The 26,411-nt window shown below is 41.6% G+C and overlaps 1 protein-coding gene and 1 long non-coding RNA gene across 2 annotated transcripts in view; one reads left to right on the top strand and one right to left on the bottom strand.

Annotated features, from left to right (window-relative positions):
* The window catches only part of CLASP1 (cytoplasmic linker associated protein 1), a 272,017-nt gene that overhangs the window by 157,037 nt on the left and 88,569 nt on the right, over positions 1 to 26,411 (top strand). Inside the window, exons 15-20 of the mRNA XM_049616225.1 lie at positions 654 to 713; positions 7,393 to 7,470; positions 9,411 to 9,578; positions 10,182 to 10,231; positions 10,972 to 11,142; positions 25,857 to 25,961. Coding sequence (XP_049472182.1) covers positions 654 to 713; positions 7,393 to 7,470; positions 9,411 to 9,578; positions 10,182 to 10,231; positions 10,972 to 11,142; positions 25,857 to 25,961 — 632 coding nt within the window. The remainder of the gene's footprint in view (positions 1 to 653; positions 714 to 7,392; positions 7,471 to 9,410; positions 9,579 to 10,181; positions 10,232 to 10,971; positions 11,143 to 25,856; positions 25,962 to 26,411) is intronic.
* LOC125911938 (uncharacterized) lies at positions 126 to 6,946 on the bottom strand. Its single transcript, XR_007454517.1, has 3 exons — positions 6,758 to 6,946; positions 6,446 to 6,647; positions 126 to 564 (listed from the first exon to the last, which is right to left on the bottom strand). It is a non-coding gene; the product is annotated as an uncharacterized LOC125911938 (long non-coding RNA).

The raw sequence follows: 26,411 nt of genomic DNA, 5'->3' as shown, positions 1-26,411 counted from the left end.
ATCCAAAGGAGATGAGACCAGAGTTGTTTTCGTGCACAAATCAGACCATGAAAGATTACAAAGGTGAAAAGGCTTGACAAGAAGGGATGTTGAAAGATTAAAGAGAGGAAAATAGATGAGTAGATTAGGGAAAAATCCATTTTAAGCACTGCCTAGGATCTTCTTAGGAAAATTTGGAAAGCACTTGGTTTTTCAGGGTATTTTTTACTTTTTTTTCTTCTGTACAAGGCATTCTGTGAAATTAATGCAAGGAGCAATCGCCTGGTTCTGTAATAATGTACGCTGATTTTTTTTTTTGCACTCGTACATCTTATATTAACATATTATTTGAGGTGGTATAAAAACAAATGACAGCGAAAGGCCCTTTTGGTAATGTTGCCACAAGTCTGCGGTTCCTGATTTGAGGGGAACTTTTGTATCCTGTCTCTTCTGTGCCTTGTGTATTTACTTTCTGATCACCATTGATGCTTGATTACTTTTACTTGCTTAGGTTTTCAGTCACTGTTGATTCCAACTCGATGTTCCATTTTTTGAAGCCTATTAATTAGAAGGAATTTGCCAGTTCTAAAAAGTAGCAGGGGAAGAAGAAAAGCTTTTATTTTCATTAACATAAAAATGACCAAATTACATATTTTTTTCTTTACAATCTTTAGGCGCTGTTTTGAATTTTTAGATTTACTTTTACAAGAATGGCAGACACATTCACTGGAACGGTAAGCATTTCATTGGCTATTTTTTCCCCTCTGAATTGAATCTTGAGATTTAATGTCTCAACGAGTGGTCCAACCTGCTTTTTTGTAGGAATCAAAGGAATCTAAGCATTTGTTTGCATGGCTACATTTGTTATTTCTACTGATGCGAGGCACTTAATACTGGCAGAAACTTTTAGTGAATTTCATTGATTACAATATTGTGTGCCTAGAGATGTGGACCAGTGTGCACCATACCAACTACAAAGCCACAATTAACTTTTTTTTTTTTTAATTATTTTTTAATTCCTGTGTAGGTAACATACTGTTACATTAGTTTCAGGTGTACAACGTAGTGATTCAGTGATTCTATACATTATTCAGTGCTCATCATGATAAGTGTCCTCTTAATCCCCTTCATATATTTCCCCCATCTCCCCATCTACCTCCCCTCTGACAACCATCAATTTGTTCTCTCTAGTTAAAGAGTCTGTTTTTTAGGGGTGCCTGGGTGGCTCAGTCGGTTAGGCATCTGATTCTTGGTTTCGGTTCAGGTCATGATCTCATGGTTTCATGAGTTCGAGCCCCACATCCAGCTGGCAGTGCACAGCCAGCTCTCTCTCTCTCTCTCTCTCTCTCTCTCTCTCTCTGTCTCTCTGTCTCTCTGTCTCTCTGTCTCTCTCTCATTCTCACTCTCACTCTCACTCTCACTCTCTCTCCCTTCTCTCTCTGCCCTTCCCCCACTCATGTTGTCTCAGTTGCTCTCAAAAATAAATAAACTTAAAAATTTTTTTAAAAAGAGTCTGTTTTTTAGTTTGTCTCTTCTTTTCTTTGTTTTGTTTCTTAAATTTCACATCTGAGTGAAATCATATGGTATTTGTCTTTCTGTGACTGACTTAATTTCACTTAGCATTATTATGCCCTCTAGATACCTAGATCTAGATCCGTCCACGTTGTCACATATGGCAAAATCTCACTCTTTATGGCTGAGTAATAATATTCCATTGTATATCTTTTATCATGACTGGATGTTGTACTTTGTCAAATGCTTTTTTCTGGATCCATTGAAATGATCATATGGCTTTTTATCCTTTCTCTTGTCGATGTGATGTATCACATTCATTGATTTGTGAATATTGAACCACCCTTGCATCCTAGGAATCCTACTTGCTGGTGGTGAATGATTTTTTTAATATATTGAATTAAGTTTGCTGATATTTTGTTGAGGATTTTTGCATCTGTGTTCGTCAGAGTATTGGCCTGTAGTTCTCTTTTTTTGTAGTCTTTATTTGGTTTTGATATCAGGGTAACGCTGGCTTCATACAATGAGTTTGGAAGCTTTCCTTCCTCTTCTGTTTTTTAGAATAGTTTGAGAAGAATGGGTATTAACTCTAATTTAAATGTTTCGTAGAACCCACCTGTGAAGCTGTGTGGTTTCTGGACTTTGGTTTCTTGGGAGTTTTTGGTTTACTGATTCAGTTTCATTGCTGATAATCAGTGTATTCAAATTTTCTATTTCTTCCTTGCTTTAGTTTTGGGGAGTTCTATATTTCTAGGAATATATCTGTTTTTTCTAGGTTGCCCAATTTGTTGGCATGTAATTTTTCATAATATTCTCATAATCTTTTGTATTTCTGTGGTGTCAGTTATTATTTTTCTTCTTTTGTTTCTGGTTTTGTTTATTTGGGTCCTCTTTTTCTTTTGATGAGGCAAGCTAAAGGTTGATCAGTTTTGTTGATCTTTTCAGAGTACTAGCTCCTGGTTTCAGTGATCTGTTCTGTTGTTTTTTTAGTTTTTATTTTGTTTCTTTCTGCTCTAATCTTTATTATGTCCATCCTTCAACTAGTTCTGGATTTTGTTTGCTTTTCTAGCTCCTTTAGGTGTAAGGTTAGGTTGATTATTTTAGATTTTTCTTGCTTCTTGAGGTAGACCTGCATTGGTATAAACTTCCCTCTTAGAATAGCTTTTACTGCATCCTAAAGATTTTGAACTGTGGTGTTTTCAGTTTAACTTGTCTCCATGTATTTTTTAATTTCCTCTTTGATTTCTTGGTTGACCCATTCATTGTTTAGGAGCATATTCTTTAACTTCCATGTATTTGTACTCTTTCCTGGGTCTTCTTGTGGTTGATTTCTGGTTTCATAGAAACCAGGTTGGAAAAGATGTATAACCTGGATCTTTTACAACTTGTCAAGACTTGTTTTGTGGCCTAATGTGTGATATCCTCTGGAGAATGTTCTGTGTGCACTTGAAAAGAATGTGTATTCTGCTGTTTTAGAATGGAATGTTTTGAATATATATGTTAGATCCATCTGATCCAATGAGCCATTTAAAGCCACTGTTTCCTTGTTGATTTTCTGTTTGGATGGTCTATCCATTGATATAAATGGGTTGTTAAAGTCCTTTACAGTTGTATTATTATTGATTACTTCTCTTATGTTTCTTATTTCCTGCTTTATGTATTGGGTATTTTGTTGATACCCATGTTTGGTGCATAAATATTTGTAATTGTTATATCTTTTTGTTGGATTGATCCCTTTGTGATATATGCTGTTTTAAAATCTATTTTGTCCATTATAAATATTGCTATTCCAGCTTTCTTTTCACTTCCATTTGCGGGATAGATACTTTTCCATCCCTTCACTTTTCTGTGTATATGTGTCTTTAGATCTGAAATGAGTCTCTTGTAGGCAGCGTATAGATGGGTCTTGCTTTTTTATCTGTTCTGTCACCCTGTGTCTTTCGATTAGAGCGGTTAGTCCATTTGCATTCAAAGTAGTTATTGATAGGTATGTATTTATTGCCATTTTGTTACTTATTTTAGTGTTGTTTATGTACTGATTCTCTGTTCCTTTTTTTTGTTGGTCTCTTCTCACAGTTTGCTGATTTTCTTTAGTAATATGCTTGGCTTCCTTTATCTTTATTGTTTGTGTACGTATTACTAGTTTTTGATTTGTGGTTACCATTAGGTTTGTAGATAACATTTTATGCATATAGCATTCTAGAGTTGCTGATTGCTTAAGTTTTTAAGTCTCTACTCCTCTCTCTCCACACTTTAGGTATGTGGTGTTATACGTTATATCCTTTAATTTTGTGAATCGCTTGATGGATTTTCATAGATGCAATTAATTTTACTGCTTTTGTGCTTCCTACTTTTCTTGCTCCTGCTTATGGTCTTTCCATTCAAAGAGTTCACTGGTTTAGGGGTTATGACTTTCTTTAACTTTTGTTTGTCTGGGAAACTCTTTATGCAGCAAGGCTATCATTAAGAAGAGAAAAAAAGAGAGAGAGTATTCTTGGCTGAAGAATTTTTTCTGTCAGCACTTTGAATATATCATGCCACTCCCTTTTGGCTTGCCAAGTTTCTGCTGAAAAATCAACAGATAGCCTTAAGGAGTCTCCCTTGTATGTAACTGTTTTCTTTTATCTTGCTACTTCTAAAATACACTCTTTATCACTTCTTTTTGACTTTTTAATTACTGTGTCTTGATGTGAACCCCCTTATGTTGTTTTATTGGGAGCTCTTGATACCTCCTGTATCTAGATTTCTGTTTTCTTCCCCAGATTTGGGCATTTTTCAGCTATTATTTCTTCAAATAAATTTTCTAACCCCTTTTCTCTCTTTTCTCCTCTGGGATTCCCTATCATGCAAATGTTACTATGCTTGATGGTGCCCTAAGTCTTTTCATTTTTTTTCTCTCTCCTTTTCAGCCTGATTTCTTCCCATTATTCTGTCCCCAGTTGGCTGATTCATTCTTCTGCTCCATCTATTTTATTTATTCCCTGTGGTGTATTTTTTAATTCAGTTTTTTGAGCTCTTCATCTCTGATGGGTTTTTTTTTATGTTTTTTTTTTTTAATGTTTTCTCTCTCTTTGTTAATGGTCTCACTGACTTCCTCCACTCTTTTCTCAAGTCCAGTGAGTATCTTTATGACCATTACTTTAAATTCTCTGTTAGGCAGATTATTTACCTCCATTGTGCTTACGTCTCTTGCTGTGATTTTGTCTTGTTCTTACACTGGGGACATAGTCCTTTCTCTCCTCATTTTGTCTAACTCTGTGTCTGTTTCTTTGTGTTAGGGAAGTCAGCTGCATCTTCTGCTTTTGAAGGTAGTGGCCTTATGAGGAAGAGGTCCTGTAGTGCCCTGCAGTGCCGTGTCCCCAGTTCACCAGAACCTGGCACTTCAAGGGTGTCTCCATGTGTGTTGTGTGTGCCCTGCTCTTGGGACTGAGCCGCTTTTCCTTTCAGTCCAGTCGTCTGCATTGGCTCTCTGCCTGTTGTGGGCAGGATTTGATTGCTGTGTTGTTAATGGGCTGGTCCAGGGCCACCTGGGCTTGAGTCACGTCGGACTGGGCATCTGCCAGAGAGGTGGTGGTACCGAGCTGCCGGGCACTTTCCTTGTGTTCTCCCATGAGAAGCTTTCACTAGCGGGTTCATTAGACCAGCTGACTCCAGCCCACTGCTGGGGCCGCAGTCTGGCTGGGTGTGTGCTTATCTTCCTTCTTCCCCTCCTTCCCCAGGACAGGAATCACGTTGCAGAGGTGCTGATCCCTGTCGGGGCTGCTTTCCTCCTGCCTGGCTTATGGTACAAGTTTTGCATAGGTTTGCTGTGGGGAGAGACCTGGAACCAAAGGCTTGGCTGGACAGGGTGTGTCCACAGGAGAAGGCAGATATGCTGTGAGTAAGCTGGGTGGAACGTGTTGGCGCTGAGCTGGTTCCCCCAAGTGTTGGTGTGTCTAGGCAGGGGACCCACTAGCTCCTTTGTGCCTAAGGATTCCTGCCCCCCAGCACATGCTTAGAGATTAGTAAAGAAACGTCCCTCTTGTATACCCCAGGCATTTTTCAAAGTGTTGCTTCTGTGCTGTATCTCTGAGGGGCTGCTGTACTCTTTAAGGGTGGTGCCTCAGTTTCCTGTTTACCTCCTGCTGATTTTTAAAGTTTCAGGTGGTAAGCCCCATGATTGTAAGAACTCAAGAAATTGTGCTCCTCTGGTTTTCATGTGGGTTCTCGTGCCTGGGGTGCTTGGTGTCAGGGTTTGGTCCTCTCCCTTGCGCGTGTCTTGAGTGTCTCTCCCTTTTGGGGAAAGCCGGTGAGCTCGTTTAGCTCCTACCACATCTGTGCCCTTCCTGCCCTCTTCAGGGTGGCCTCCTCTCTACACGTAGCTGTGGAGAGTCTGTCTGCCAATCTACAGGTGGTTTTCTGGGTTATTTCCACAGATGTGGGTGTTACCTAGTTACATCTGTGGGAGGAAGTGATCTTGGGGTCCTCTATTCTGCCATCTTCCCGAGAAGTCAGCCACAATTAACTCCTTATTGGCTCTCAGCCAGCTGCCTGACATTCGTGTCAGTTCCAACCAAGTAAATGTTCCAAGCTGCTCTTTGTAGGCCAGGTGTAACTCTTAGGTCCTTAAAGGAGTTCCACTCATCTGAAGGTTTTCTTTTTGATCCCCCTGTATCAGACACTTAGCAGTTTTCTCTTTATTCAGGTTGATGTGTGGTAAGTTTCACATCATGAAGATAAAAGGTAGGATTATGGCAGAATTCTTAAGAAGCAGGTCTCTCTTAATTTTAAGATTCATTCTTTCCCATTTTTAGTTCCTTTGAATTTCAGGTGCCTGTTACTCTTTCTGAGTTACACTTGGAGAGAATAGATGATGATGTTTTGCCACCCATGTTTTCATGTTACTTAGTTTGTCAAGAAGCTTACAGCATACTAATCATTTTACTAGTGGAATTTTAATGAAGTGAGTACTTACGGGAGTCCCATTCTGTACTGCAGGGGTCAGAGAGGAAACAAAGCCATCCCTCCCAGAGGTAAAATTTCATCTGCAAAGTTCTTGAATCTAGAGGATAGTCACACATTTTTTCAGTACTTTCTTGTTCTTTAATCTCTTGATAGGCAGTGATAGTTCTAGAATTGAGAGGTGGAAATCGGAATGAGGGATCTGATGTGAGGACCTGTGAGTAGAACAGTCACGTGTGAAGAACTCAGATCTGGCCTTGTGTATTCGTTCATTCCCCTCCTTGCTTAGTACCCACCACTTAGCAGACACTCGCCAAATACTTACTGAATGAATGAGGCACGAGGCAGATTGGTAACTACTCTTTGTTCTAGGAGACTAATTCATTCCAGCCTTTTTTTCTTTTCTTAAAAAGCTGTTAGACATTCAAAGAGATACTTTACTAATTTCTTCTCTGCTAGGGCAGAACGTAACTAAAGAAAATACCTATTTATAACATTGTTGCATGATTTTATAAAATTGTTCATGTTACACAGTGGAACTTGAAGAAAACATTGTGTTTATAGAAATGTGATGCAGGTAGCCTCCTCATATTAAGGTTATTATTACCTCATGATTTCCGTAGAAACTAGTTCTGACCGTGGAAAAGTAGAGTCTTACTGGTTGGGTTCATAAAAGATGGAGCTAAATAAGTGTGGTGTGAAAAAAGTCAGCCATTGTTTAACAAACTCGCCCACAGGGTAGGTAGATAGGGGCAGCTGGTGGAGGGTGGAGGTGGGGGGACCGGGACAGAGGTAGAGGTTAGAGCTGCCGAGAAGGGAGTGCTTGGATTTTCTATTCTGCGTGATAGTTGGCTAACTGGGCACAAAGCCACGATGCCATTTTGTAATTTTCACACCTGATTTCATCTGCATAAAACCACATGTTAATGACGATCACTGCTTTCTCTCCTAAATTTCTAGACACATATCAGTATTAGCCGAAACAATAAAGAAGGGAATACACGATGCCGATTCCGAAGCAAGGATAGAAGCCAGAAAGTAAGTGTTTGTTGTATACCATTTGTTTTTAATTCACTATTTCTATGTTTCAGATGTGTTGTTTAGATTGCCTTATTTTTTAAAAAAATTTTTATGTATTTTTAAGAGAGAGACAGACACAGCACAAGCTGAGAGGTGGTGTGGTGCAGAGAGAGAGGGAGACACAGAATCCGAAGCAGGCTCCAGGCTCTGAGCTGTCGGCACCGAGCCTGACGTGGGGCTCCAACCCGTGAACTTTGGGATCATGACCTGAACCAGAGTCAGATGCTTAACCGGCTGAGCCACCCAGGAGCCCCTAGATTGCCTTATTAAAAGTTCGTTAAATGGGGCGCCTGGGTTGCTCACTTGTTTAAGAGTCTGACTCTTGATTTTGGCTCAGGTCATAATCTCACAGTTTGTGATATCGAGCCCCACGTCAGACTCTGCACTGACATCCCGGACCCTACTTAGGATCCTCTCCCTTCTTCTCTCTCTGTCTCTCCTCTGCTAGTGCTCTCCCTCTCAAAATAAATAAATAAAAACTTCAAAAAACATTTGTTAAGTTACATGAATAATGTTTTGTTATTCATGACTGTTAAATATGACCCCAAAAGCCGTTTCACAATATTTCTCTATTTTTCTGCTTAGAAGGTTGCTCGGTGCCCAGACCTAAGAGACTGAGCGATATTATTTGAGTATAAACAGGACTGAGGCACACAATAAAATGCTCCTTTTTAAATTTATGAGAAATTATTACATGAATCTGAAAAGCACTTGTTTGCATGCTCAGACTTACTCATTAGGCTCTGTTAAAAGCCAGGTCATAATCCCCAGGGACCTTTTGATTTCCCATGAAAAATTATGGGCCCTGGGACCCTTCCCCTGAGAGGGCATCTTTGCAGGTGTCAGGTGGCTGCTCTGGAAGTGTGAGCGTGGTGAGGGGCAGGCGGGTGATGGGACGCAGTGGGGACGCACACTCACCATCCCATGATTGAGGCAGTTTTGCCATTAGGGCTGGTAATGCTCCCGTCCTGTGGCTGTGGCCGTGCATTCCATGCTCCCCTGGGCAGAATTGTGTCCTTGTGACCCACAAGATGCTGAGACTTCCTGTGTCTCGGGCAGTGTGTAGGTGAGTGCTGTGAATTTTGCACAGAGTTTTCTCTGTGCCTTCACAGTGCCCGGCTCTTCTCCTTGACACAGGCAGTCTGTTATTCCTCACCTGGAACATTACTGTTCTATTTAGTTGCACTCATACATCCTCCTCAAGTCTGTGTTGCTCCGTGACTGCTCCCTCGGTCACGTTCCATTCTCCTGGTTTCTGAGGTCTTCGGAGGACCTCCTTGAATCACTGAAGCGCTTACCATAATCTCAGCTTGGGTAGTTCTTGCCAAAATAAGGGCCCTCATTAATAGTTGCTCACAACTATTAGGAATGGATTTGTTAGTCACCCGCTTCAGCGGCTTTTATCCTGGCACGTATACTCCCTCCTTGGTTTTTTCTGGTTCTTCAGTCACACTGCAATACAGATTTCAAGTAGCTGCGGGCATCTCTGCGCCTCTCTGTTATATGTCATCTAAGGCAACTGTAAACACCTCCAGTCGATGAGTGTCGAGCGGCGTGTGGAAAAGCTGCCACTGATGAGTGCCCTCCATGTTCTGGGTCTAGTTCTGGGTGTTTAAGCTCCATCTTCTCTAAGGTTCAGCCCTTTAGTTTGCATTTTGTAAATGAGACTCGATTCAGAGAAGTCAGGTAACTTGTCCAGTGTCAGAAGAGCCAGTAAGTTGTGCGGGTAGGATCCATACCTGGCCCCCTTTGTTCACTCTCCCTTCCTGGTCCTGTGCCGCTCCTGGTAGCAGCGACCCGAGGATTCTAGTCCTTGACCGCGTCACGTGGTGGGCTGCAGAGCTGGGCGCAAGCCCCACGTGATCCTGACCGTGCGGCACGCTGCGTGTCTTCCCTAGGTGCTACTGGGGTTTCCACAGTCACTTCAGCAGAGAAGCAGAGCATTTGTACCACACCTTGGAGTCCTCCTACCAGAAAGCCCTGCAGTCCCACCTGAAGAACTCGGACAGCATCGTGTCTCTGCCGCAGTCCGACCGCTCGTCCTCAAGCTCTCAAGAGAGTCTAAAGTAAGCACTTTAGCCGTGCTTCCTGTTAGTGTGAGCTTTTAGGTTTAAAGGTTTGCTACATGAGAACACAAATGCCAGCTGTGTTTTTACATATACGTGCCTGTGCTAATCTCCCCTTACTTCAGACGGGTTCTGCTACGTAAGATACCGTGGGGAACAGTAAGGAGTAGGGTGCCTCGGTCTCTGCCATAGCCGTGTTTAGTGAAATTTATATGGCAGTCCCAGAATACGGTTTTGGAGTCGAATAAGTGAATTCTTGAAAGCGTCTTCTAAGGGAATGTGAATGTTAACTTGGAGACAAGTCTGGAAAGGGAGGGCGTTGGGCACTTGGGAGTGAATGTATTACCGTCCTCGTGCTGTGTTTCGGACTTCTGTCTCTAGCCACGACTTCTCTCTGTATATGTCTGGAAGATAGTCCAGTCTGTAATGCTAAAGCTTTGTTCAAAATTGGGGATTGATAAGATTGTGGTCCCAGTTACCTGAGAAATCCTGAAAAGTCTGCAATGATTCCTTCATCCTCCTAGTCTCCTGTCATAGACTGTACTTGTGTGAACGCAGATGGAGTGCTCATTGGATAATAATAAATGCGTGTATACTTTTCAGTCGGCCACTCTCTGCCAAAAGAAGTCCTACCGGGAGCACCACCTCTAGAGGTAAGACTGACGGCTGTGGAGAAGGTGGTCTCGGGGAGGCCTGTTTCTGTGCGGCTCCCAGAGGCTGCTTGGTTGCTGGAAGCCGGTGACCTGCTTGCAGGTGCCCCTCAGGTTTGCACAGGGCACTCTCACGGCGCTCCTGCTGGACTGAGTAGTGCCCCGCTGTCCCAGGGGCTGAGGGCTGTGAGGAACCCACGCTGAGGATGCCTTGGGCAGGCGGAAGTGGAGCCCTGTGACCTTTCCTCTCCCACCTCCCTCCAGCATATGGATCCCTCCCCGAATAGTGCTGCTGCTTTGCTCTGGTCACTTGACAGGAGACTGGGGACAATGGGTGAAGATTTGAGCAACAGCAGCGGGATGGCGGCTGTTTGAGGTGGGAGAGTGGAATGTTCCCCGGGAGCGGGAGGGTGTCTGAGAGTGCACGGCTAGTTCACAGCGTGCGGGAACTGTCCACGTGTGGGTGCTTCTTCATGGTCTCGCTTCTCACATTACCCAGAGATAGGGTCCATTTCTTTGGGGTTTATAGTCGATCACAAGAAAATAAATGTAATGGGTGTGTGTGCTTGTGGTTCTTCAGCGGTGGCTGAATTCTGTCTTCGGTGACCAGGAGAAACTGTGGTCAGTGTGCACGCACTCCAGCCTTCCTTAAAATTTGATAGGAAAAGCCAAACAAGTTGTGACGATGTATGTTTACAGTTCTCGTGTGGTCCTTACTGTTGTTTCCTCCTTCACCACTCAAGCTTCTACGGTCAGCACCAAATCCGTATCAACGACCGGGTCCCTCCAGCGGTCTCGAAGCGATATTGACGTGAACGCAGCAGCCAGTGCCAAGTCCAAGGTCTCATCGGCCTCGGGTGCTACGCCTTTCAGCTCTGCAGCGGCCTTGCCTCCGGGGTCCTACGCATCCTTAGGTAACCAGACCCCCACCACCTTTCCCCCGGTTTTGCTGTTTGAGATGACACTTAGCCCTGCTCAGATTTGCTTATTAGCAAATTACAAAACACCATCATTGAGGAAATTCTCACTGTTGCAGGCCTGAGTTTTGAGTATAAGTAACTCTGTGCATTTCCTGCTGGTTACCAGCCACCCTTTGTTGAGTGTTCCCTTTCTCTGGACGAGTAAGTACCTAGGTGCTCACGTGGTGCGTCACACAGAGCCACCCCTCAGCTTCACTTTCCCCTTCATGGCAGCCCAGCCAGCGCCTTGTCACCTCCCACATTGCCTCATGACGTGGGTGGGGCAGAGCCAGAACGGTTTCCTGAGGGATTCGCTGAAGACAGTCACTGTGATTCGGTATTTCCCAGTTCGGGAATCTGACCGGAGTGGCCGAGGTGCAGGATTGGGGGGCGAGAGCAAGGGGCATCTCTAGAGAAATGTGGTGGACTTACTGGCCAGCGTAACCATATTCCTCAGAAGAGTGCCAGGAGGAGACTGTACCTACTCTTAACAATAGCCCAAAGGACCTTTTGAAACATTATTAAATTTATATCTGGCAGAATGGTAGGTCAGTTTCTCAGTTTTTTCAGCAAATGAACACCTGTGTGTAGGGCTGATAGTTGACTTCATGTTATTTTTGTTAGAGCAAAGTCGTTCAAGCCAGAACCTGGGGACTCTGGTGGAGACTGACTACATACAATTAAAATTTCATGAAACATTGAGACTGAATTGGTTCACAAACCGATTCCAAAGTCTGTTCCAAAACTGACGTTCTCAAGGTGTTCCGAGCACGGAGTCCCAGGCTAGAGCACCAAGGGGAGATTACTGGGCTGCCGTTTATTAGCTTGCTGACCTTGAACAGGCCATGCAGTCTCTGCATCTGGTTTCTCTACCTAATTAGTTGTGGAGATCGTCACCCAGCTCAGACACACGAGAGGGATAAATTAAATAATTTAATAAAAGTCCTTTGTAAGCGATTACCCCGTAAGGTGAAAAAAACGGATTGTGCTAAGCACGTGAGAACGTGAAAGGAGTGTGTTCTGGAATGTTTGTTAAGTTGGTCTTGTTTTCTCTCGGCAAACCCCTCAAACACGGGTACTTTTGATTGGAAAGAAGCCCAGTAAGTGCTCTCCCTGCCCATCGCTTCACTACTGTAATATTACATTGGAGTGTTTATGACATTAGGTTGGTACGTAGTCATCCAGTAAGGGGGACGTCAGAACAGCTCTCTCCCAGGGTGGGGTAGCTCTGTTCATTTGAGTTCCGTTTTTAAATATGTACCCGTGGTTCAATACATTTGATCCACCTTGAGTATCTGTAGTTAGTATCTGTTTCGCTGCTTGAGAACTTGAGTAAAAACTGTCTTTTAGAGGACTCTGTAGTCTTTGTTTTTTTGTGCATACCTTGGATATTTTAATATGGACCATGTAGACTTCCCTCAGTGCTAGCAAAAGCACCCAGGTCTTTCGGTCTGACGATACAAATGGACCTTTTACAAGCAACTGAGGATACATTTTCAGCCCAGCATTAGCTCTTCAGGTAACAGGACCGGAATATTCCCACTCTCTCAGCATTTCCGAGAACCCTGCCTCCACTTGCTTCGTGTCCAAAACCACAACACAACAAAAAACCTGGGAAGTTGAGCATAATCCTACTGAGAAATTGTTAACGATGACTACTTAGGTCGGCACATTATATCCGTGCGGAAGTGTAGCATTAAAGCTGACGATCCTTTTCCGAACTTCTAGAGTCCAGACACATGAGGGAAGATATGGAGTCCGTAGGCCATGACTCAGGTACCCTGCTGTACAGCTTCTGCCGCTCACCGTGTAGTTGGGTAGGCGTCATTGCTAGAGCTAGCTTCTCTCAGCTTCCTATCTGCCTCTGTTCTTTGGGGGACTCTTCAGTACTTTAGCTTTTGGTTTCCCCCCCTTATTCTGCTGGTACTTGGTTCTAAGAAAAAGAAACTCTGAGAGGATGAGGGTTGGCTAAAACAAAAGCCCAACAGTGTATCAACTGAGGCGCTACCCTGGGTTGACATTTTTTAGCTTGTTTTCCAAAAGCAAAAGCAACATTCTAAGCCGATGTTAATCGGAGGCACACGTACTTGCTTCAGAATCTGCTTTGCTGTTGAACTTGTTTCTTTTTTGATTTTATTTTAAATTGTACTTCTGCTTTTTTAGTAGCTAATAACATTCTGCTTTTTAATTTTTTTTTTTTTTTTAATGTTACTAACTGTTCCCTGTTATCCCCTCCCTTGTTTTTTAATTTGCTTAAAGACGGTACTTCCACTAAAGCGGAGGGTAAGCGGTTTGTTTCTGTGACTGGGGTGTGTCTCGCCTTCACCCGTCCTCTGTGCTCACTGAGTGTTGCCTGGTGCCCACTCGCCCCCACCGAGGTCCCTGCATGACGCATTGCACGCTCCCTCCGCTCTTCTTCATTCTGTCTCCCTGCTTCTCTGCCTTCCCCCTACCTGAGTTCTCCTCACCCTCCTTGTCCTGTCGTGGTTCTGGTGAATCTGTCACTTGTGTGCTGTCCATGGTTTCCAGCGCCCGGCCTGCCCCAGGGAGGAGCCTTGTCCGGGTGCTGGGTGCTGCCGTGCCCGGGGGCTACTGCTCTCAGATCTTGGTATTCCCGAAGCACCCCCTTCGCAGCTTTCGTTCCCTTCTCTTTCTTCCTCTCTTTACCTTTGTGCTTCTGTGGGCCTCTCCTGTTTTGAAAATAAATTCAGTGTCATTTACTTAGGTTAAAAGGCCGGTAAAGGTTTTCTACCAGGTAATTGATCGAAATTTTTAAAAAATAACTTTTCTCTTTCCTATAGATGCTACTGAGTCACGTGATGTCATTTTTATTTGTATCACTGACACATACCTGTTCATTCGTTGACCCTCAGTCTTCCCCTCATCAACCGTGTATTAAATGCCTTCCATGTATTAAATGTGTCACGTTCTGCGCTCCACACGGGCTCTGGCATGGTGAACGAAACACACACATCCAGATCCCCTTTGGTTTCTTTTTATGCCATTCTCTGGAAGTTTTCTCCTGATTTTGCATTGTCTTTTGACTTTAAGACATAACCATTTTGGCCTGTATAGCTCTTGGATTAGCACATGCTAGGCTAGACCGTCCCTTTTGTGCAGCCTCTACCCGGAGAGCAGGATAATGCCTCAAATCATTGAAATTTAGAGGAACCTCATGTGCTTAAGATAGTGGCTTAGGCCCACCAACCCTCAGCCTGAGATTTAACACTTAGCAGTTGCTAGTTTACTGTCATACCTTATTTAGCAGCTCCAAAAGGCTAGCCTGCAGTGGGCTGGCTTTTATCCTTATGTGTGCAGCTCAGAGCACTTTTAATCAATACACTACTTCTTCAGGGACTCATAAAGGAAAAACTTGGAATGGAATTTTTTTAAAGATGGGCATAGTCCCAAGGTCAGTGTTCTTCAAACTTACCTCATAAAAATTACCTGCAACGTACTAAAGAAACAGAGTCCTGGGTCCTTCCCCCTGAAAATTCGGATCAAGTTTGGAAGGGGCAACAGAATCTGAATTTTCAGAAGTAAGCCCCAGTCAGTGGTGGTTCTTTGGGTTGGACAAGTGTGTGAGGTGAAAAGTTTCCCAGGTGAAAGTGGACAAGAAGCCTATGTCACAGTGAGGACTTCCTTTGTGAGAGCAGACGACAGAGGGCTGGCGGTGACTGCATTTTTTAGCCTGTAACGAGTGATCTTACATTTCTCCTTCCCAGCGACATGATCATACGTATTTCCTCGGCCTAGGTGGAAGAGAGGCGGAGAGTGGAATTCTGTAATGTAGATGAAGTGGAAAGTGAAGATGTTCCAAGGGGGTTGTATTTTTTTTCCAGATGCTCTAATTTTATATGCCTGTGTGATAAGACTTGAAATCAGCCTGCTGTTCTCCCCAGCGCTGGGAATTTTTCACTTTTATTTCTTTGTATCAGTTTTCTTCTTACCAGTGCAGAGCAAGGTCAGAAGATTACCTACTCCGTTATTGTGCAGGAGACCAAGAACGAGGAGTCTCCTTCTGGTTCCCCTTCCGGTAGAAGTGGGAGAAGGAGATGGGTCCCTTCGTTGTAGACGAATCTGACGGAAGACAAGCTTAGTGAGGGGAGCCGGTGAGCCTTTCTCTCTGTGTCCCAGGGCTGTGCAGGCTGTTGAGAGCCAGACATCAGTGCCTCGGGCTTGGAGTGCCTGTGAGACGGAAAGGACACAGTGCTGGTGGGCCGCAGACTCCAGCGCTACAGACGCCCTGGCTGTTTGAGCAGTGAGGCCTAGTGGTGGTTCTCAAAAGATGTGCACACAGATATTAGAAAAAGGCAGCAGTAAATATCACGCTGGGCCTGAGTTTCCTATCTGAACTTTTAGAATCATTGCAGTCCTTTTTAAAATTTGTTAATAAGCCTATGAAATTATTTTCCTGTCTAGCTCCCAGAGCAGGAAGGGACAAGTGCTTTCATCATTAGGACAAAGCTATGACTTGGAATCAATAGTTAGATGCTCTAAATTCAAAATTCAGATAATGCATTTGAATTCCGGCAACTTTGTTAGTATGGGAATGGAGAAAAATACATCTACTTGGGAGTTTTTTTTTTAATCATACACATCAAGTAGCCTTTCTCACGTTTATAACTAGTCAGAAAACATTTTTGGGGAAGAGCCCACAGAACCTCATCTTCTGGACAAAAGTTTATTTCCCCGTCACGTTTGAATAATCTGGGGGATTTTAGAAAGAAGCATTCATGTCATTGGTTTTGGTGCTCGTGGGATGAGTCTGTGATGAGATGCTACACTTGTGGTAAATGAGTACATTCCCATCTACTACTGTTTTTTGTGGTTGTTTGTTTTTGGGTTTTGGGGGGCCTTTTTGTTTTAGCTATTGTACTTAGGAAATGCCTTGTTCATATTTTTTTTCCCAGAACACATACCTTTAAATGAAAAGTTACCAGGCTCTAATGGCTCCAATGAGTGGGAGCTGATGACTTCTTGATCGTTTCAGAGGATAGATGATCCTATGTTATTAAGTCCAAGGCCATGCTTAACTACCAGTGATTTTAAGATTATGGAATAAAAGCGATGTAGCCTTGTTTGCTCTTTAGGAAAGGGACTTTAAATTTTAGTTCAGTTTCATTGGGAAATCAAACATTTGGTATCGCTTATATATTTATCCCAAGAACTCTGACTTCCAAGTGATTGGCTTTTTTACACAATGAAAAAAATATGTGTTTGTCTATTGGAGTAAAAGAGCGCTAAGATTCTTTTAGTTTTATCGGTAAAAAATATGAGGAGAGTTGTTCCTTTGGGAGAAGTGCTTGTAGGTAAGAGAATTTCGAAGTGGTCAACTTCCCAAATTTTGATTTTATCAAAAATACCACTTATGAACAAGTTGAGGTCGGTTTAATTATGCCTGGAAGCTGTGAGTTGTAAAATGGACACATATGCCAGAATGCCCCTGTGTGATGATGGAGATTTACCTAGAAGACCTTTCAATCTGGATAACCTCTAAATTGAGAATTGCCTGGAATTTTGCAACTATCATAAGGGGGACAGAAACCCTAGTGACATGAGACTATCTGATAGGTGATTTTTTTTTTTTAAATGTTTGTTTACTTTGAGGAAGAGCGTGTGTGAAGTGCACGCAAGCAAGCAGGGTGAGAGAGAATCCCAAGCAGGCTCTGTGCTCAGAGTGCACACGGACACGGGGCTCCATCTCACAATCCGTGAAATCACGACTTGAGCTGAAATCAGGAGTCGGAGTCCCAACCAACTAAGCCACACAGACTGCCCCCCCGCCCCCGCCCCGATCATGATTGTTTAATTGCCTTGGACTAAATGTAGGAAAACCATGCCTGCAAGTTAAACCGGGTGCACAGGTTTTGTTTCCCATTTTGAGGGCTCTTCTGGAAGAATGGAAGTGTGATGGAAAGGAATTCTCCAGCAGCTTTATTAAAAAGCCACTCAGTATGGCTGTTCTGTTTCACATATTCCATGAAAGTCAAAGGCTGTCCTCCTCCAATTCTTTGTTTTCTTCTAGGTCTGCTTTTCTTGGGGTGGGTGAGTTTGTTTGTTGTCCAGCTCCAGAACTTTTTTTCTGTTGGACAGTTCTCTATTAAACTCTTCTTTTTCATTTTATTTAAAATTATTATTCTTATTATTTTATTTTAGAGAGAGTGCAGGAGAGGGAGAGGGGCAGACACATACACACACACACACACACACACACACACACACAGAGGAGAAAGAGCGAGAGAGAGAGAGGGAGAGAGAGAGAGAGGGAGAGGGAATCTCAACCAGGCTTCATGCTCAGCACAGAGCCCAACACGGGGCTTGATCCCACAACCCTGGGTTCATGACCTGAGCTGAAATCAAGAGCCGGATGATGGACTGACTGAGGCACCTGGGTGCCTCTATCTCTTATTTCTGTTTATTTTACATTATTTTTCTTCCATGTCTATTCACTCTCTGTCTCTGTCATAACACAGTATGAATGAACATGAATGTCAATAGCAGGTCATAATGTAGAAGTGAAGTATAGTTTTACTCTACGTTGCATTTATTGAATAGACTTTGTTTTTCTTAAAGACCAAAGGGTATTTTGTATCATCTTTATAATACCATCAATTAATACAGTGAACCAAACGAACCGACAGCCTTCTCTTTACAAAAGAAATCTGTATCTGAATACAACACAAAAAAGGCCCTTTTAATTCCCTGAAATTGATTTTAAGGGTGCCCTGAGGTCTTAGTGACTCATGTGAGTCCCTGGGGCAGATGGAATCAAGCCGCTGTGTTCCCCCAGGTGACAGGTAAGGTTGATGTCAAGGCAGCATTGTCAAGGTGCTATAAATCCATGACAAGGTGGGCTAGGAGCAAAACCTCTTTATCTTCAGGTTGACACGGTAGCTCTTGACTCTGCTTTAGGTAGGGGAAAAAAAACAGCCCCCCAATTTGTAACTGAGCTCTGTTCTCCTGCAAGCTGTACCTTCAGTTTTTATTATCTGTGGTGTCTGATGAAGTAAAGTGGTCTGCGTTTCTAGCCCTCAAGGGCGCCTGACAGGAGCAGTGAACTTCTACAGAGGAAGACCCTCAAATCTGGTTCCTTGGGGTTCCCACAGATTAAAACCTGCCAAGTGTGAGCTCTTAAGCTATAAGTGCATCTATAATGAGTGAGAAGCAGCAGAGAAAAAGAATACAAACATACTTAAAACAAAATTTTTTTTAATTTAATTTTTTATTTTTTTAAATTTACATCCAAATTAGTATATAGTGCAACAATGATTTCAGGAGTAGATTCTTTAGTGCCCCTTACCCATAAAAAAATTTTTTTTTCTTAATGTTTATATATTTTTGAGAGAGAGAGGGAAACAGAGTATGAAAGGGAGAGGGGCAGAGAGAGAGGGAGATACAGAATCCAAAGCAGGCTCCAAGCTCTGAGCTGTCAGCACAGAGCCCGATGCGGGGCTCGAACCCACAGACTGACCTGAGCCAAAGCCAGGCACTCAACTGACTGAGCCACACAGGCGCCCCAAGAATACAAACATATTCAGTCCTTCAAGACTTAAGGACCTTTTATGTAATATGAAATAATTAAATGTTTAAGAGAAATAAGAAATTTTTTTTTAGCATTATGTAGAATTGAGTAGTCTGAACGATCCTCCTTGTTGAGGACACATCACTGATATGGAATAAAAACAGTGAATCCCCAGACCTAAGCAGAAACAGAAACCCTAGCAGGTGAGGGTCCAAGCTGGCTTGTACCCTGAGGTCTTTGACTGAATGTCAGAGATTTGGGGCATTTCCTGAAATGGGTATGCAGGACATGGGAGGACAGGAGGTGAAGGACAGACCCAAGACCTGATCATCACTGGTGTCCAGGAAGTTAACTCAACCTTTATACTGGGTACGGGGGGAAAGTAATCTTCCCTGATAATTTGCAACCATAAATTACACCTTCACACAGTTTTTTGATCAGAATTTACACTGTGGTCTTTGTGATCCGAAAAACCCAAATAGATAAATGATATTAAAGTGGCTGTGGATTGCTTGTGTCCACAGGACACTAGCAGGAGCAAACATTAATCCTCCTTGGAAGAATTCAACTTCAATCTGGATCTTAAAGAATTCCTATAAGGTTCCAAGAAAAGGAATCCTTTCATTTCACGAAATAAAATCTGGAAAGACAAGCAAAAGGAGCTGTAGACTATAAAGAATGACCAAGTAGGTTTTGAAGAACAGTTGGGTCTTCTGAAAATGAAAATATAGTAAACTGTTAAAACTAACAACTCAGTGGATAAGTTGAGCAGCAGAATCCATGTAGATGAAGGGAGAACTCCTGAACTCAAGACAGGAAGTGCTGTCCAGAGCACAGTGCAGAAGGGGAGAGTTGTGAAATGTGACAGAGACATCAAGTCACGTGGAAGACAGTAAAGACATTTAACAGAGAACGGGACAGAGGCATCTGAAGAGGTGGTAGCTGAGAGTTCTTCAGAATCGGTGAAAGACACTAAACCATAGACTCACATAACCCAGCAAATCCCAAGCAAGGCAGATGGTGACACCACAGCTTGAGGAAGAAGGTAATAGAAGCAGCCAGAGGGACCAAGAGACTACCCACAAAAGAAAGCCAGGGTTTACATACAAATAAAACTGGGAACATCTGGGTGAGATGGATGGAGCATGTCACTGTCCATGTCCTGCTTCTGATTGTCCCCCGCAGTTTTGCAAGATGCTACCATGGCGGGAAACTGGGCCAAGAGCACACGGGCTCTTTTTGTATTCCATTTTATAGCTGCATGTGAGGCTACAATTGCCTCAAAGTAAAAAGTTTAATTTGAAAAGGGACGGCTTTTAAAACTCCCATCTCCCCAAAAGTATGATTTAATTGAAGTTGTGTTTTTAGTAATGTTATTTTAATCTATGAGACCATTATCTTAGGAGATAGTAAATCATATCCTTAAAAAATTAAGACAAAAGATGGGGAGCCTGGGTGGCTCAGTCGGTTGAGCGTCTGACTTCAGCTTAGGTTGTGATCTCACAGCTTGTGAGTTCGAGCCCTGTGTCAGGCTCTGAGCTGAGCCTGTTTCAGATTCTGTGTCTCCCTCTCTCTCTGTCCCTCCCCCAGCTCGTACTCTGTCTCTCTCAGAACTAAATAAACATAAAAAAAATTTTTTTAATTAAGGCAAAAGAAGGAAACAACAGACTTAAAGGAAAATGAAAAATCAAAACAAGTAACCATGCATATAAAATAGTAAAAATAAGCTCAGATCAGCTAAACTTTCCAGTTAAAATAGAAGGTTTGTTAGACTCAGTTGTTGTTGTTGTTGTTGTTGTTGTTTTAAATGTTTATTTTTGAGAGAGAGTGTGTGTGCAGACAGGGGAGGGGCAGAGAGAAACGGGGACAGGATCTGAAGTGGGCTCAGCACTGACAGCAGAGAGCCTGATGCAGGGCTCAAACGCACAAACTGTGAGATCATGACCTGAACCAAAGTCAGCCGCTTAACTGACTGAGCCACCCAGGCACCCCAGGCTGGATTTTTTTATTTTATTCACTTGAAAAAAAATTTTTTTAATGTTTATTTATTTTTAAGAGAGAGAGACAGAGCATGATCAGGGGAGGGGCAGACAGAGAGGGAGACACAGAATCCGAAGCAGGCTCCAGGCTCTGAGCTGTCAGCACAGAGCCCGACGCGGGGCTCGAACTCACGGACCACAAGATCATGACGTGAGCTGAAGTCAGATGCTTAACCGACTGAGCCACTCAGGCATCCCAACTTGATTGTTTTTAAAGATCCAGCTATGTGATAATTAAAGGAACAAATCTAAAATACAAGGCTGCAGATAGAGTAAAAGACAAAGAATAAGAAATACGTAAAAGAAAGCTGTTGATCTATTAATAACAGAAAATAAAGCAAAACCTTTACAAAGGTGGATTGCTATGTAATAAAAAATGAGTAAGTGGCAAAGAGGTAATTATCCTGTTTTTATGGGCCTAATAAAAATAGCCTACAAATATATAAAGAAAACATTTGCAAATTCTCCTTTGGAGTGAGCGATATGTAAAAATATAAATTTCTAATAGGTAATACATTTATATGGTTCAAAACCCAGAAAATAGCAAGAGGTACACAGTTAAAAGTCTCCCTCCCATCCTTTCATTTGCCTAGTTATCACGTCTTTCCCTTCAACCCTAGTCTTACAACTTGTAGTTTCATTTTTGTTGAGTTTCTTTGCATATAGAAGCAATACAAAAATCGTATTTTCTCCTTTTAAAACAAGAAAGGTAGCATATTTACTATTCTGCATTTTCACTTATGTATCTTCATATTAGAGAGGACTTTCCATATTAGAGAGGACCTCGTCATTCTTGATTACCACTGTACTGCATTCTGCCAGTTACCTATTGCCAGTTATCTAATAGCCAGTTACCTATTGACCGACATTGGAGTTACCTCCAGACTTCTGCTATTACAAGTAACATTGCCATGAATAAACTTTTATATACATCCTTTTGCATGTTTGCAAGCATATTTGATAGGATTATTTGCCAAAAGTGGAATTACTGGATTAGGAAGCACATGCATTTGTAATTGTGACAGATATTGCCAAGTAGTTTTCTGTAGGGGCCGCATTAATTTCCACTCCTCAATGAAGGAGAGTGCCTCTATTTTTACACACCAGAATATTAGCATATTCTTAGATTTTTGCCAGTCTGATAGGCAATAAATGGCATTCTCAGTGTCATTTTAATTTTGTTTTCTTACGAGTGAGCCTGAACAATATTTCATACACTTAAGAGCCATTTCTATTGCCTGTTAACTGTCTGTTCCTAGACTTTGTCCATTCTATATTGGGTTGTGCCAGTGGTGTGCTGGAGCTGTCTTGAACTTGTTCATGACAGCTAATTGTTAAATTTTCAGGCATTTTGTAATCTGGGTGATTTCATGTCAGTAGCCTGAACTTGGCCTGGGAATATTGACATCAGGGAAATTGGAAAACACAAATCAGTGAGGAATCCTCTCCCACAGCCAATTGTTACACATTTACCAGCACACTACTGGTTGGTGGACGTCTTACAACTTTTTATACGTTAAAGAAATTAACCCTTTGTAATATGAATTGCAAATAATTTTTCCCAATTTAACTTGCTCATCATTTTCTTCTTGTCATGTTGAGGTTTTACAAAATAAGTAGTCAGATTTACCTATCTTTGATTCTAATGGCTTTCATAGCTAGAATGGACTTTTCCACTGCAAATCACAAAGGATTTCTCCCATGTTTTCTTTTAGAACTTTTATGGTTTCATGTTTTACATTTTAATCTCAGGTTCATTTGCTGTTTTTCTTAGTGTAAAGTGTGAATGTGAAATATGGATCCAATTTATTTTTCCAAAGCAAAGCATTAGCAAATAAGATCTAGTAATGTGTTTTTTTAAAGCAACATATTATGTTGAACTATATCAGTCCTTACGGAATGAAGCAAAAGCAGTACTTGGAGGAATATTCATAGCCTTAAGGTTATATTCGAAGAGAGACTGATTTAGGAGTTTCTTTCCAATTTGTTAGAAAAAGAATAGAATAAACCCAAAGGAGAGTAGGAAGGAAATAATAAAGATAAGAGTATAAGTTAAATAGGAATTAAACATTCACTTGACAGGATAAAGAAATGCAAATTGTATGAGGCATTGGAGAATCACAGTCTTCCATAAATTCTGAGAAGAAAAAGTGGGAATACTTCTTCACTCATTTAATGCAGCCTTTAGTAATAAACCAGAGAAGGTACAGTCAAGACATCTTGTGTATGTGAGTGTGTACATCGTGAGTGTGGGGGTTTAGCTCAGGTTTCAGAGCTTAGAAACTTCCTGATGGAGCTCAGCACATTTAGGAGAATCCTTTTATCTCAGAAGATGCAGGGAAAGCATCAAAAAAAAAAAAAAATTACAAACATTTTGGCAAATTCTTAGCAATTAGGAATAGAAAGGAGTTTTCTTAGCATGTTGAAATACCATACTTTTTGTGAAATTCCAGATTTTTTTTTTTAATGTGGCTTAAAGGAACAAATCCTACCCATGTGGGCGTGGACAACATGTCCTAAGACAGCAGGATAAAGGCAGAGAAATGAAGGGGTAGAGTTTTAAGGGGAAAAAACTGAAGTCTTATTTGTAGATGGTGTTCTATTTAGATAACCCCAAATGATCTATGTACAAGTTAGTAGAATTAACACAAGTTTAGCAGGGTTCCCAGAATTAAGATCAAAATACAAAGATTAATTCATATTTGTCAAGGAGTTAGAAAATCTAATTTAATAACATATTTATGTGTCATCAAAATAAGGCACCTTTGAATAAGTCTGTAAAAATTGAGGAAGACCTTAAAGTGAAATAAGTAAAGGAAAAAAAACAGAAATATCAATATCATAAAGCTGTCTCCTTTCCTCCCCAAATTAACCTTGCATTCCACATAATGCCAGTTAAGATTTCAACAGAGGCCATTTTAACCTGTATCTTTATAAGCACTTGGAAGAGAGCAAAGGGCCTTAGGACAAAGTGGGTTGATTTTCTCTGCCAATTAGCAAGATTTTTTTTTTTTTTTTAAAGCTAATACTAACATTGTGATGTTTACTGGTGTAGACACGCACATCAATGGGACAGACTAGAGAATTGAGAAACAAGTCCACACATGTATTTTAAGTACTTGGCAAATGACAAAGACAGCTTTGTAGGTCAGTAAGAAAGGGGGTAAGAAAGTTCATTTGGACACTGGTTAGTAATATGGAAAAAAAAAAGTGGATCTTTCCTGTACCTCCTACAGAAGAATCAATTCCATAAGTGACCTCACAAATAAAATGTTAAGCGAAACAGTAAGTTTTAGAAACATACATACCTTATGATATAATTAAAAGCATTTTAATATATAAAATGATGCCATCTGTTGCTTGGTTATGCAACTAAATGTATTAAAAGTTTAAAGAAATGCTAGAGGATGATGAATGCTAGGTTTAGGATCAGGTTACCAAATGTTGGAAGAAGGTAGGGGGTACAGGGACACTAGCAAAGATTTCTGTGTTTTAAGCTGAATGGGTATGGATGTTCACTTAAAATATGTTTTTGTGACCTAAATATTTTGTAGTAAATTTGAAATAGGAAGTGAGATTCAGTTGGTTTTCATGTTGACTTTGCCTTGGTGACCACCTTGATTCAGTGTGGTTACTTCCTCACTCAGGTTGGCCAGCCAGTTGGCCAGGCAGGCATAGGTAGCCAAACTAGTGGTGTGACCTTAGGCAAATTAATTAATCCCCATTTCTCGGTTTCCTCATCTGTAAAATGGGAATAATGATATGTTCTTATGAGGATTCCGAGTTCACATACATACAGCTCTTAATATAATACCATCTAATAGCTGTTAGTACAGTTTCTAGAATTTGTGTGTTTTTACTTAAACTGCTGTTAAAAGCCATGGATTCCTTCTAGTTTCAATTTTTTTTTCTTAATGTAGTACTTTTATTGCTCCTCCCCTCCCTTCTTGAACCTTGTTCAAGCCTTAGGGTTTGTTTTTCTGGATTACTGTTCTGCAAGCTTTCTCCGATGATGAGGTAGAAGTGGTTTTGAACAATGTAAGATGCCAACGTGAGTTCCATTGGTTTGTGTTTTCCGTATCAGACTGCTGTTCTTTTTTTTTATTTATGTTTTTTTTTTTTTTTTTAATTTACATACAAGCATATAGTGCAACGATGATTTCAGGAGTAGTTTCCTTAATGCCCCTTACCCATGGAGCCCATACTCTCTCCCACAGTCCCTCCAGCAACCCTCTGTTCTCCATATTTTAATAGTCACACTGCCGTTCTGATTGAATTACGCCAGGAGAGACATTTTCTGCCTCCTCTGAAACCAAAGAAACCCTGAATTTCAAAAAGTTTAATCTCTAATCATACTAGTCTGGTCATCAATGATTTTGCATTTCTGAATTCATTTTTGTTTTTATGGTTTCATGGTTTAATAGTGGGAATTAACAGATTGCTTTACTTACAATAGCAAATTTTTTTCATAACTGCCTATGACATTGCGTTATTTTTAGGTGGTTGTTTCTCTAGGTACTCCTAATATTGATTCTGCCTTCTTCATCTTTTGCAGCCTAGAAACTTGTTGGCATACATGCTTTAAAATAGAAGTTTATTGCTACCTGTCAAAACCTATTTATTCTCCAGGGTACTGTAGCTTTTGTTGCTTGCTGAGTTTTAAGGGTTTTTTTGGTGTGTGTGTGTGTTTGCATTTATTCTTTTTTCTGTAGTATTTTTCTTATGATGACTGCTCATATTTTCTGCTTTTGGAAATTTGACAGGTTTGTAGATGATAAACTAGAAAATGTCATGTGTAAAAAATTGGGGGAAAGATCCTCAAATAGCTGTCATCTCATCTGAAAATATAATATGCTAGAATAACAAAAACAGAAGCACCTTCCGGGTTCATGACTTACTCTCAGGAGTAACTAACATATCTGTAGAACTTGTGGGTGCCGGTCAAATACACGGGCGTGCACACAGGGCAATGGGTGAGGACTGCTCGTGAGGAAGACCCGTGCCCCCTGTAGGTGGCCCCGTCGGTGCCTCTTGTTCGTGGTGTGGGTTGCGTTCTTGAGTAGAAAAACATTATGGAAACCCCGTTTTTGCTGCACATCCTCCAGGTCGGATCCGCACGAGACGGCAGAGCTCCGGGAGTGCCACCAGTGTCGCCACCACACCTGATAATCGAGGCCGCAGTCGCGCCAAAGTGGTTTCACAGTCCCAGCGTAAGAAGTATATTTTATACTCTCTGTTGTGTCAGTTTTGTTCAATCAGCTCACTCTACAGTTGAAAGATTTATAATATTTTCAGTACTTCAGGAGAAAACCACATCTGTGTGGCTGTAAGATACCGTGAGTAGTCTTGATGTTCGTTGAGTAAGCTCACAAAATGGAGTATTCAAGTGTACTTTTGTCTCCTTGCCAGGTGATTTAAATTTTGTATTATTAAGCATTAATGATTAAAATGTGGTTTCTCTGCCTTTCCTCAAGCATCTCAAATTGAGATAAATCTGGGCTATGACCCATTTTCCTGTCGATAAGGACTCCCTCTGATATAATTTAAGAGCAGTACCTGGGGATTATTTTAATGTGGAGTTCTCTTTCGAGTGGTAATAAGCAAATCCATTAACAGCTGTCCCCTTTAACCCTCTGTTCTAACATTTGCAGCCTGCTCCT

The sequence above is a fragment of the Panthera uncia genome (genome assembly GCF_023721935.1).
Source record: "Panthera uncia isolate 11264 chromosome C1 unlocalized genomic scaffold, Puncia_PCG_1.0 HiC_scaffold_3, whole genome shotgun sequence".
NCBI lineage: Eukaryota > Metazoa > Chordata > Mammalia > Carnivora > Felidae > Panthera > Panthera uncia.
Note: the sequence above shows the minus strand (reverse complement) of the source record. Positions and strands in the feature narration are given on the sequence as shown.